At 39.5% G+C, this 12,571-nt stretch overlaps 1 protein-coding gene across 10 annotated transcripts in view; it reads left to right on the top strand.

Annotated features, from left to right (window-relative positions):
• The window catches only part of Ncoa1 (nuclear receptor coactivator 1), a 207,711-nt gene that overhangs the window by 175,863 nt on the left and 19,277 nt on the right, over positions 1-12,571 (top strand). For all 10 annotated transcript variants that reach the window (XM_013119840.3, XM_040730921.1, XM_013119838.3 and 7 more), the window contains 4 exons: positions 899-1,067; positions 1,277-1,591; positions 5,172-5,273; positions 9,238-9,640. In XM_013119840.3, coding sequence (XP_012975294.1) covers positions 899-1,067; positions 1,277-1,591; positions 5,172-5,273; positions 9,238-9,640 — 989 coding nt within the window. The remainder of the gene's footprint in view (positions 1-898; positions 1,068-1,276; positions 1,592-5,171; positions 5,274-9,237; positions 9,641-12,571) is intronic.

Below are 12,571 nucleotides of genomic sequence, written 5' to 3' on the forward strand. Positions count from 1 at the left end.
TCATGTGATTATATTTTTATTATTTTCTCTATGTGTCTGTTTTATTCAGCAATTAATGTCAGTTTGGATTAGACTGCATATTGTCTTCATGAATCAATGAGCAGTTTGGTTTTTGAGCCATTAGCTACTAGCTAGTATCTGAGCTACTAGCATGTTAACAATTTTCAACTTAATTTCTTTTATATATAATATTTACTTTATATTATCAAGATAATTTAGTCATCTTTGAAAACATAAAATAAATTCACTGTTTTGACTATGATTCAGTCTTATTAATTAATGATATCCATGCAATAGATAGAGTAAGAATAATTCTGAAGATCTAGCAAGATAGTTCACTGGGTAAAGTGCTGACACACAAGCATGAAAACCCAAGCATGCATCCCAGAGCCCACATTCTAAAAAGGAAGGGGGAAGGGAGGGAGAGAGGGAAGCAGAGAGCTAGGAAGGAAGGAAGGAAGGAAGGAAGGAAGGAAGGAAGGAAGGAAGGAAGGAGTAAATCTAAACTTCGCTTTGCCTGTAATCCTAGTACTAGGGAAGCAGAGACAAGAGAGTACCTCAGGCTTGCTGATTAGCCAGTCTAACCAAGTTCCAGGTTGAAGGAGAAACCCTGTCTCAGAAAAATAAGATGAGTGATAGCGATAATTGAGAAAGGTACCCGGTGTCAACCTGTGCCACACACACACACACACACACACACACACACACACACACACACACACACTCACATATCCAAGAACATGTTCTCTGAATTTCTGCACACTATAATTATAGAGCATTTCGTTGCCAACATAACAGAACTTTCTAAAACCAAATTAGTGCATATATATCTGTGTATCCTTTGCATTCTTAAAATTGAATAGTTTTTTTTCCCTTCCTTTCTCATCTACTCCCACAGCCAATGCATTAGTTCACAATTAGATGAGCTTCTCTGCCCACCAACAACAGTAGAAGGAAGAAACGATGAGAAGGCCCTTCTGGAACAACTGGTGTCCTTCCTCAGTGGCAAAGATGAAACGGAGCTGGCTGAGCTAGACAGAGCGCTGGGGATCGACAAGCTTGTCCAGGTGCTGATTCAGACTGGTCCTGAGACCAGAGCAACTGTAAAGCAATGGTCTCTTTGGGTGATGAGCTTCCAAAGAGTATGAATTGAGAATGAACGTGTTCTAAAACTTTCTAGAGATAACTTGCTCCCAGAAGCAAATTTATGTATAGACATACATCTCATTTGTTGCCAGACCTTGTTTATAAAATATTCTGGCTTCTTTTCCAACAGGGAGGTGGATTAGATGTATTATCCGAGAGGTTTCCACCCCAGCAAGCAACACCACCTCTAATGATGGAAGAAAGACCTGCCCTCTACCCCCAGCCATACTCATCCCCTTCTCCTACTGCCAGCCTCCCTGGCCCTTTCCAAGGCATGGTCAGGCAGAAACCTTCACTGGGGACTATGCCAGTTCAAGTAACACCTCCCCGAGGCACCTTTTCACCCAGCATGGGCATGCAGCCCCGGCAGACTCTAAACAGACCTCCAGCTGCACCCAACCAGCTTCGACTTCAGCTACAGCAGCGGTTACAGGGACAGCAGCAGGTGAGTGCTGTCCTCTGCAGTTTATTCTTCCCAAGGTTTGTGCCAAAGTACTCTGTGACAACTGAGTTACTACAGTCAGAGTACCTGGTCCACTCCCAGATCTTGGTGAAAGACTCAAAAAGCCATCCTAGGACAGCCAGGATGGCAGTAAGGACCTTTTATTAAAGAATGCTAATTGTAGCAAAGTTACAGCTTAAAAGCAATATAATTTTCGTTTTTTTAAGATATAAACTAGTTTTAGATTAGATATCATATAATTAATAAAGAGAACTATAGCTTAACTTATAAAGTAGAACAAGAAAGACCATTGGATTGTTGAGACAAAGTAAACTTTGTTATTTAAAGTTGGTGAGATTGAAATTTAATGATATTATGAATGAAAGAAAAGATGCTTTGAGGACCTGGGATTTGTGCATGATTCAGATGTCTTATGTGACAGGAAATGAATCAATGTAGTGCTATAAATATTTAAGATTGTGTTAGCAACAGACAGGGAAGTGACCATCAAGGACCACAGAGGCAGATGGTATAAAATGTCATCTCGAAGAGTCATGACTGGAGATGTGGGTCATTGCTGCTTGTTATTAATTTTTCAGTCATACATGTATATTTCCTTAAACTTCTAGAAAAGTATTTGAAGAAATTGCTTAGAACTGTACTAATTCAGGAAGGCAAATAAATAATAAGCTAAGTTAGAAATCTAGGACATTTCCAGCATGCTCAAAGCCCTGTGTTCAATCCACACATCCTAGAAAAAGGAAGGGCAGTATGGCATAATGGCTATAAGAGTAACCAATTCTGAGTACAAAAAAACAGTCAGATAATTCCTTTAACTCATAAAGAAGCATAGGATCAAATAAGAGAATGTAAAGCTCTTAGCACAATGACTGGCATATTGTAACATTTAATGAGTTCTAGCTTTATAAAATTATATTCAACAAGTATAATAAACAATGCAAATGTATTTCTATTCTATAAACAGAGGACAAGGAGAGGTGAGATGGGAAAATCTAAATAATGTAATAAAAAGAAAGGAGTGTATTTTAAAATGCTAGGATAGAATAAAGCACTCAACAATGAATTAAGAGACAAGAGAAAGAGAAATAAAAGTCATATTCGTAAAGAACTAGTGAAGATAAAGGACTTCTCGTTGGACTTGCTGGTTCCTTGCCTATTGTTGTGGATGTGGGTTCTCTGTATTTCTGTGGTTTGTGTTTTTGGTTTGTTAGCTTTTCAGACAAGGTTGGCATTGCCCAGGCTATCCTCAGACTCAGAATTCTCCCACCTCAGCCTACCAAGAGCTGAGACTACAGGTGAGTGTCATCATACTCAGATCTGTTGTTCATTTTCAGCAATGGGAATAATCATAGAAATGCTGGCATCTTAATTAAACACACTTGGGGTGCTATTCTACCATAAAAGATACAAACAGTAAATCATACAAGGAACTTAAGTAGCCAAAACTGCCTATGTGTGTGTCTGCCAGAGACCCTGAGTCACACTGCAGGCTGTGATAAGTGCTAAGTCAGAAAGAGTAAAGATAGGAGAAGAGATACGCCTGTGTACTCAATTCACAAGCTGAAGTTAAGAAAATATGGTCTGAAGTTAAAGGTTGCCTAAGCAAGGCTCGTCAAGGAATGAGGTCAGGTTCCTGAATTAGTGAAACAATTTCATATTCAGTTGAGGGGGAAAGCTGAGTTTGCGCCCATTTGTTCCTAAAGTGGCAGGACTGATGAGCAGAGTGCTGCAAAGAATATCCAAGGGATATCCAGAGGGCTTGTTCTACGTGGGAAGTGTCTCCCAGCTTTCTGTATACTTATGGCCATGGTCTTTTGAGTGTAGGAAGTGCATAGGTTGGGTGCCAAGACCTTTGACTTCTTTTTAAAAGCATCTCTATTTTTAAACAATTGTGAATGTTTTATCTTATTCCACTAGACCTGGAATTTGTATTTTAACATATATTGTGTTAATTTTTCCCCAAAGTCTGTTTTTTTTTGTGATCTAATGTGAGTCAGAAAATAGGTGAATCCAGAATTAAGAGGTAAGCTGTTAGGCAAGAAGAAACTGAATCACTGCTTGTGGGGATTTGGGGTTTTATTTATTTATTTTGTTTGTGTGTTTTGTTTTGTTTTTTTTTTTTTTTTTTTTGAGACATGGTCCCTCTCTGTGTAGCAGCCTTGGCTGTCCTGGAACTAGCTCTGTAGACCAGCCGGCCTGGAACTCACAGAGATCCACCTGCCTCTACCTCTCAAGTGCTGGAATTAAAGGCGTGTGCTGGATTTTTGTTTTTATAAAACTCTAATAGACTTTCTCCTTACATATAAAACATGTTCAATAAAATATGTCCATAATTATTCATTTGTATAATTGGCAAGTTATGAAATATTAAATAAACATCAGGTAAAATATTGCTGAGTTTCATGGCATATGCCTATACACAGGAAACCAGTGCAGGAGGGTCACTGGAGTCCAGCAGTTTAAAGTCTACCTGGGTAACAGTGACAACTCAGTGTAGCTCAGAAGCAGATTGCTTGCATAGCATGTGATGTGCAAGGGACTGCTGCCATCACTGCAGCAGCAAGAATAGAAACAACAAAATACTGTAGCATTAATGCTATTGTTACTAGCCCTTCCGATGGGTTATTTTTACTGAATTATACTGAAGAAGAAAGTTTGGTCTATAGATTATTTACAGTGAAATCTTCCAAGTGTACTTTATTATTACCTAATAAAGTGAAGGGATGCCTAGACCTGTGACACCAGCCTGATCTAGACTGAACTTCCAAACCAGTGCCCTATAGATTATTCTCAGAGATAAGTATTGATAGTTATAAATCAGAAAAAGATTTGTGATGAACAAATTGCAGTCTACCCCTTCTTGGAAATGCACAGTGTGCTTTGGCCAATTAAAGGCGCATAAAATTACTGCAGTAAATAAATCTGTTTCACCTTATGTAACCCTCATTTCCAATACGTCCTCCAGCACAGTATGCCATTTTCCTGGCACATCTATTAATATCCTGCAGAACAATGTTCTTTAGAACACCAATTTGGGAAATGTGAGTCTAAAGTGATTACTTCTTCTAGTTAAATAAATAATCCATTTTCTCAGCACATTTGTTTCTTATGTAATTCTCTCTGGCTAATGATATCATGTTGGATTTTCCCCAAGTATATATAGAGATCCAAATGAGAGTGCTGCCCGGAGGGCCTTGGCTTTCCGTTTCTCTTCCAGACCTTTACAGGGCTATCCTCACTTCATACTTGCTTTTCATTTGTGGTATTTTAAGGTCTACAGCTGTGTCTTTTCATCTAATACCACCCTTCTCTGAAGTAACTATTCACGTGCTCTCTGAAGTACACTAATGTTGCACATGTGTATATTTATGTGTATATCCTGCCTATAAGTGTCCTGACAGCAACAATTGTGTGAATTATTAGTCTTTTGACGAGTAGAATGGGAAGTATTACCAAAACACACTACTAAAGCCTCATTGATCGGTAAAGCCTGTGCAGCCTTTAAGGTCATGCCATGTTTGCCTGTGGAAGTGTCACCCTTCCTTGTCTTCATTTTCCTTAGCTGATGCACCAAAACCGGCAAGCGATCCTGAACCAGTTTGCAGCAACTGCCCCTGTTGGCATGAACATGAGGTCAGGCATGCAGCAGCAGATCACGCCTCAGGTAAAGCAGGACCTGGCATTGGTAAACTTCTCCAGCCCAAGCACCGTTTCTTAGCATTGGCATGAGTGTTGTTGAAATGGCCTGGGAGCTTCTAGAGTGAATTAGTAGCCTACTTCTTGTGTTCTTTCTGGTATTTCATCTAAAAGCAAAGGTTGTATGTTTCATTTTAGTTTTTGTTATTGTTTCATGATACTGGATGGTCAAATAGAAAACCATGCACCATGACCAGCCTAACCATCAGCGTTTCTAGGTATATTTATTTTAAAGATCCTTGTTTATAACCTAAAGTCATAGAATTTTATACTTGAAAATAACTGGATGGGGGCCAGTGAGATGGCACAGTGGGTAAAGACGCTTGCATCATAGCCTGACAACTTGAATTCTCCTGAAGGAAAGAATCCACTCCACAAAGTTGTCTTCTGACCTGTATGTATGTAGTATGGCACACATGCACTCACATGTAACAATAACACAGTGAACACTTTTAGAAGAACTGGGCTGGCCTCAAACTCACAGAGATCTGCCTGCCTCTGCCTCCTGAGATTAAAGGTATGTGCCACTAGGTCTACCAAGCAAGTTCCAGGACAGCCTCCAAAGCTACAAAGAAGCTCTGTCTTCTGGGTATGGTAATCCCAAGCACTTAAGAAGCTGAAGCAAAAGAACCCCAAATTTAAGACCAATCTGGGATAATTGGAAAAACCATACTATACTCTTTAAAAAAGCAAACAAACAAAAAGCATGGATGGCCTTCCATATATTTTTTACTTCGTCAACTTGAGTTTTCTTAAACCAAGGTGATATAAGGAAGATATATATATATATATATATATATACACATATACATACACACACATACGAATGCTTCAATTGAGAGAAAAGAATTGTAAAGAAGATTCATAGTCAAACAAAACTCTTCATGGGCTGGAAAAATGGCTCAGATAAAAGCACTGGCTGTTCTTCCAGAGGGCCCAGGTGCAATTCCCAGCATACCTGTCTCAAAACCATCTGTAACTCCAGTTCCAGGGATCTGACACTTGTGGCTTCCAGTAGTACCTGCACTCATGTGTACATACCCATGTGCAGATATGCATACCTTTACATAATTAAAAACAATACAAATATGGGGCTGGAGAGATGGCTTAAAGGTTAATAGTACTGGCTGCTATCCCAGAGATCCTGAGTTCAATTCCCAGTACTATCATGGCAGCTCACACCTATCTGATCCATAATGGATCCAATGCCCTCTTGTGGTGTTCAGGCATACATAAAGGCAAAGCATACCCATATACATAAAATACATAAATAAATAAATCTTTTTAAAAACAAAACAGAAATGGAGAAATGGCTTTGTGGGTAAGAGCCCTGGCTGCCCTTCCAGAGAACCCAGGTTCAATTCCCGGCACCCACGTGGCAGCTCACAATTGGCTGTAAATCCAGTACCGGGGAAGCTGACACCCTCTTCTGGCCCATAATACACAGACATACATGAACACAAAACATCCATACACATGAAAATAAAGAATCTTTAAAATAAAACAAAATGATAAAAATAAATCTTCAAAATCTCTTTCCAAAATGGACAACTACAGGAAGCTACCACTAATCAAAAGGGTGGTGCTGATGAGGCTGCTTCACAAAAACAGGTATGAGCATCCTCACAAGTCCACATTTCGAATTTCTTGATCTTTTAAGTTGTAAGCCTCAGTGTTGAATCCCATGTAAGAGAAATTAGGTTGTATGGAAACAAGACCCCACTTCAAAAATTCACATTTCTGTCAGAAAACCATGTTTCAGTTTTTCCAAAGTGGACAATGTCTAGTCAGCAGATTCATTTTAAGGAAGCTATATATATATGCTTCAATCGGATCCTCAGTCTAAAACAATACCTAAAGAAGGCTTTATTGATATGCCATGTTGCTTTTTATGGGAAAACTGAGAAGTGATTTCAGCCTAATTCACCACCTCATCCCTCATCCATAATCGTGTAGTTATTAAGCCACTTATGATAATGCCTAGAATATTATTATGCTGCATAATGATATAAAATCGTTGTTTCCATTTACTTCTGCTAATGATCTTATTTCTAGTTAATTATTTTCTTTTTAAAGGGTAATTTGTTAGGCACTGAATCTTCCAATTTGTAGTTTTCCACATTTTAATGGTATTTATAAGTTTTCCTAAGCATAAAGGTAATACCTATTTATTATTGAGAAATACAGAAAAGAATGAAAGAAATCAACATCATTTTCAATCATACTTTATTCATTTAAACAAAGTGCAGCAGTGAAGACAATGAGGAAGGGGAAGACTGCCTCTCTAGAGAAACAGAGACGTGCATTAGAAGTGGAAGTCTCACTGCGTTAGGGTGAACTCACAGTCTCACTGTGTTAGGGTGAACTTACTGCGTTAGGGTGAACTCACTGTGTTAGGGTGAACTCACAGTCTCACTGCGTTAGGGTGAACTCACAGTCTCACTGTGTTAGGGTGAACTCACTGCGTTAGGGTGAACTCACTGTGTTAGGGTGAACTCACAGTCTCACTGAGTTAGGGTGAACTCACAGTCTCACTGTGTTAGGGTGAACTCGCTGTGTTAGGGTAAACTCACAGTCTCACTGTGTTAGGGTGAACTCGCTGTGTTAGGGTGAACTCACAGTCTCACTGCGCTAGGGTGAACTCCCAGTCTCACTGTGTTAGGGTGAACTCACTGTGTTAGGGTGAACTCCCAGTCTCACTGTGTTAGGGTGAACTCACTGCCTCACTGCGTTAGGGTGAACTCACAGTCTCACTGTGTTAGGATGAACTCACAGTCTCACTGTGTTAGGGTGAACTCACAGTCTCACTGCGTTAGGGTGAACTCACAGTCTCACTGCGTTAGGGTGAACTCACTGTGTTAGGGTGAACTCACTGTGTTAGGGTGAACTCACAGTCTCACTGTGTTAGGGTGAACTCACTGCCTCACTGCGTTAGGGTGAACTCACTGCCTCACTGTGTTAGGGTGAACTCACAGTCTCACTGTGTTAGGGTGAACTCATCAAGAAGTTTGTCTCACTTGAGGTATTTATGTTTCTCAGTGATTTTCTTGTCCAGTGTCATAAAACTAGTTAACATTTACTTTGAGTTTTCTTATGTAGTTCTTTTTTATATTCATTTTTGAATTTGTGTTTAAACAGCTAATAGATAATATCTTAGCATTTATTAGCTACTTGTGGCTAATATACTATATAATATACTATATACTATATTATACTATATAATATAAAATATACTAAGGGGCTGGAGAGGTGGCTCAGCAGTAAAGAACACTGGCTGCTCTGGCAGGGGACCCTGGTTTGGTTCCCAGCACCCACATGGCAGCTCACAGCCATCTGTAATTCCAGTTCAAGGGGATGACACCCTCTTCTGACCTCATCAGGTTCCTGCATGCATGTGATACACAGACATACACATAAAATAAATAAAGTATTTATAAAATAAAATATACTTGATTTATTGTCCCCCTGTGATTTTACTTAAGGGATCCTCCCTTTTCATTTTAGTTTCCCTTCTAGCCTGATGGTTGCTCCAAGCTATCAGGCTTTATCTTATAAGCTTTCTAGAATAGGTAGATGATTATAATAACTTTAATCAGAGTTTTGCCTTGATGTGGGAAGGATGGAGGAGCAGGACGGTACATGCACAGAGTGCTGTAATTGATAGAGGAGCAGGCCGTTGCCCAGAGGGTCAACAAGATGGTTTTGTTCTTGGTTTCTGTTTTCCTTCCTTTTCTTTTCTATTTTATTTAATTTAGTTTTTATTTACTTTTCAGGGGCAGGCTACAAAGGTAGAGGGTAAATATGGAACAACTGGGAAATGAGTGGGATTGGGGTACATGATTTGAAATTCCCAAAGATTCTATAAAAAATTGCCATAAAACATAAAAATAAATCATCAACCTTTTTTAAAAGGTATTTTTCCTTCTTTGTAGCCTCCCCTGAATGCTCAGATGCTGGCACAGCGTCAACGGGAATTGTACAGTCAGCAGCATCGACAGAGGCAGATTATACAGCAGCAAAGAGCCATGCTCATGAGGCACCAAAGTTTTGGGAACAGCATCCCTCCTTCATCTGGACTGCCAGTTCAGATGGGGAACCCCCGTCTTCCTCAGGGTGCTCCCCAGCAGTTCCCCTATCCACCAAACTATGGTACAACTCCAGGAACCCCACCTGCGTCTACCAGCCCTTTTTCTCAGCTGGCAGCCAATCCTGAGGCGTCCTTGGCTACCCGCAGCAGCATGGTGAACAGAGGCATGGCAGGGAACATGGGAGGACAGTTTGGCACTGGCATCAACCCTCAGATGCAGCAGAATGTCTTCCAGTATCCGGGATCAGGTACGTAGTGCTCGTGTTGCTTTTCCAATCCACCTGTAGATGCAGGTCCTGCTTGGCATGTGCCCTGACTTTGGGGCATGTACTGCAGAGGAGAGATTATTAGTCAGGAGATGCAGGCTCCAGCTCAGCTACCACTGAATGGTTGAGTGCTTAATAAATTTGGGGACTATAAAACTTCACATTTTGAGTACAAAGCAAATTCACTTACTTTTCTCTCCTGAATCCTATGAAAGCTACTCAAAGTTTTTCTCAGCTGGCAGGTTTTAGTGAATTAACTCAGAGCCATTGGATGATTTTGTTTTGATAGTTTATATAAGGATAATTAATATTTACCAGGTATCTCAGACTTCTTATTGATGATACCACTTTTAGCTAAGTAGGATGACCCACTCTACAGTAAATATTCTGATTTATCCTTTTCTCTCTTTTAATCTTTCGTTTTCACTGTTTTCCACTCTCTTTATCCTAGACAATGATCCTTTTTATTTTTTATTACTTTGAAATTCTAAAATGCAGTAGTGATAATACATACTTGATTAATCTATCATGTCTTAGTCATATTTATGAAAAATTAATGACCAATTCCTGAAAAAAAGAAACTCCTTGATTATATAAATGAACTAAACATGAATTTTAAGAAAGAATCCATGAGCAGGCAACTGACTAGTGGGCATGTGCAGGTAGCATTGTGCTCCACCCAAAAAAAAACTTTTTTTCTTTGTATTCACAATATAAGCAAAACTCAGAAGGTAATGTAACAAGGAGAACAGCTTTATTGGTTTGCACACTGACATGAAATGGCTGTTTAGAAAGAATACTGTAAATGTGTTACTTTTCCTTGAATAAGTGTTTCAAGGAGCAAGTGTTTCATCTGCTCTCTGGATTGTAGAATGCTCCCGAGTGACAGAGCAGACTCGCAGGACTCTGAAACCAGGTTTTAAGTTGGTAGAATCCAAGTTCCAGAAAAGCTCAACCTTTTTCAGATCCCTCAAGAAAGGAAAGATGGGAGTGGGGGATTGCAGGGTAGCACAAGAAAGGGCAAGGGGAGGGCAGGGCAAGAGAGCAAGGAGGAAGACTGAGTTGGGAGGGGAGGAGAGGAAAATTCATTTAGCACATCTTAAGGAAACACAGATGCAAGGGCTTTTCAACTATGTTTGCTTTATGCTTCTATTTCTGTTGCCAGTAAATTTGACACAACTGAGACCAGAGCTACAACTCTCCCTCAGATTCCTTCTTGGCCAAGTTCTTCTTTCTGCAGGACTCTGGGTAATAACAACGTCAGTGCAGGTTGATCAGCTTAAGCAAAGCCCCATGCTGGTAGAAAATGGGGACTGGGAGCTGTTCATGTAAAATGGAAGACAGCAGGGGCTCTGCACCTTCTGCTCAGTTTTGCCATAAAAGTCCTCTTTTAAAATCATTTAAAACTGGGGATGGAGCCTAGAGCAATGGCTCAGTGGTTAAGAGCACTAGCTACTCTTGCAGAGGACCCAAGTTTGGTTCACAGCACTACATGCTGACTTATAATCACCTGTTTCTCCCATTACATTCTAACATACGTGTTATATAGAACAGGAAGAAATATGGTAATGGGCCTGAGGATTTAGCACAGTTGGTAATAGTATGCATGAGGCCCTAGTAGTATGCAAACCAGGTGGTACACACCTGTAGTCCTAGCACTTGGAAGGTGGAAGCAGATCAGAAGGTCAAGGTCATCCTGAGTCACATGTCCCTTACAAAGCAGTCTCTGCTAAGACCCTGTCTAAAAAAAAGGAATTGCAATGTCCTTGGACTCTCTAACTTGCTCATTTTAACTCTATAGCATATCTAGAACATTGTATCTTTTCTCCTCCCAGCTATACCTTTTTTCTCAAAGAAATTATTTCATCACATAGAAAATTAACAGTAAATACATCAAACACAAATATTTTAAGGCTTTAAGCAAATAAAATTTAAATGTAGATTCATACAGAAATCATCCACATAAAAGCGAAAGTTATGTCAAAATCAAAAATGTAACCTCAAGAATTATAAGTGAAAGAAAAATTTCTCCTTGTAATCTAAGTCCAAGTTATTTTCTAGAGTTTGAGTTACATATAGGTAAGGAATACATAGCTTTATTTATATCAAGTTTTTAAAAACTAGTTAAGCATTAAAGGAAAGAAAGTTTAGAAACTACAAATTACAGCTTTCACAGAAAATTTAAAGTATTCTTTAAATTATAGCCTGTGAAAAATATAAAGTGAGTAAATTACATCTCTGGACAGATTAACCACACAAAAAGATAAAAAGACCATTCACAGTGACAGTAGAATATTATGTACAGGGATCTGCCATTGTATTTATAAAGACAGAGGACATAGTAACATGCTTGTGGTGTAACGGCCAAGGGAAAGCAGCAGGTCAGCGTTATGAAGGGGCCAAACATGCACTGCTCTTGCAGAGGACCTGGGTTCAGTTCCCAGCACCACATAACAGCTCACGACTGTCTGTGACTCTAGTTCCCGGGGACCTGTCGCTGTCTTCTACGCTCTGCAGGCACCAGGCATGCAGATGATACATATACATATGTACAGACACTCCCACATTAAAAAATAAATCTGTTTTTAAAAATATACATGAGTATATTAAATTTACATGAGTATATTTAAACATACTAAATTATGAGCTGCTTATGGCATTCTTTTCTTCTAGACTTTTATAACTTTGTCTTAAAAGCCTTTGGCTGTTAGATACATTTTCTTGGGGAAACACGTGTAAAGGAAAACAGTACTAGCATAATAAAAGCATGAAAAGAAACACTTTTTAAAGGACTCCTACTTTAGCCTAAGGTAGAGTAACAGGGGCCATGCCTGCTCTTCTATGTGAAAGGACAGTGTCAGACAAAGAGCAGCAGTTCCAGGGATTGGCAGACTACTGTAGAGCACAGCCAGC

This window comes from Mesocricetus auratus, unplaced genomic scaffold, assembly GCF_017639785.1.
Source record: "Mesocricetus auratus isolate SY011 unplaced genomic scaffold, BCM_Maur_2.0 Super-Scaffold_100024, whole genome shotgun sequence".
NCBI classification, from domain to species: Eukaryota; Metazoa; Chordata; class Mammalia; order Rodentia; family Cricetidae; genus Mesocricetus; species Mesocricetus auratus.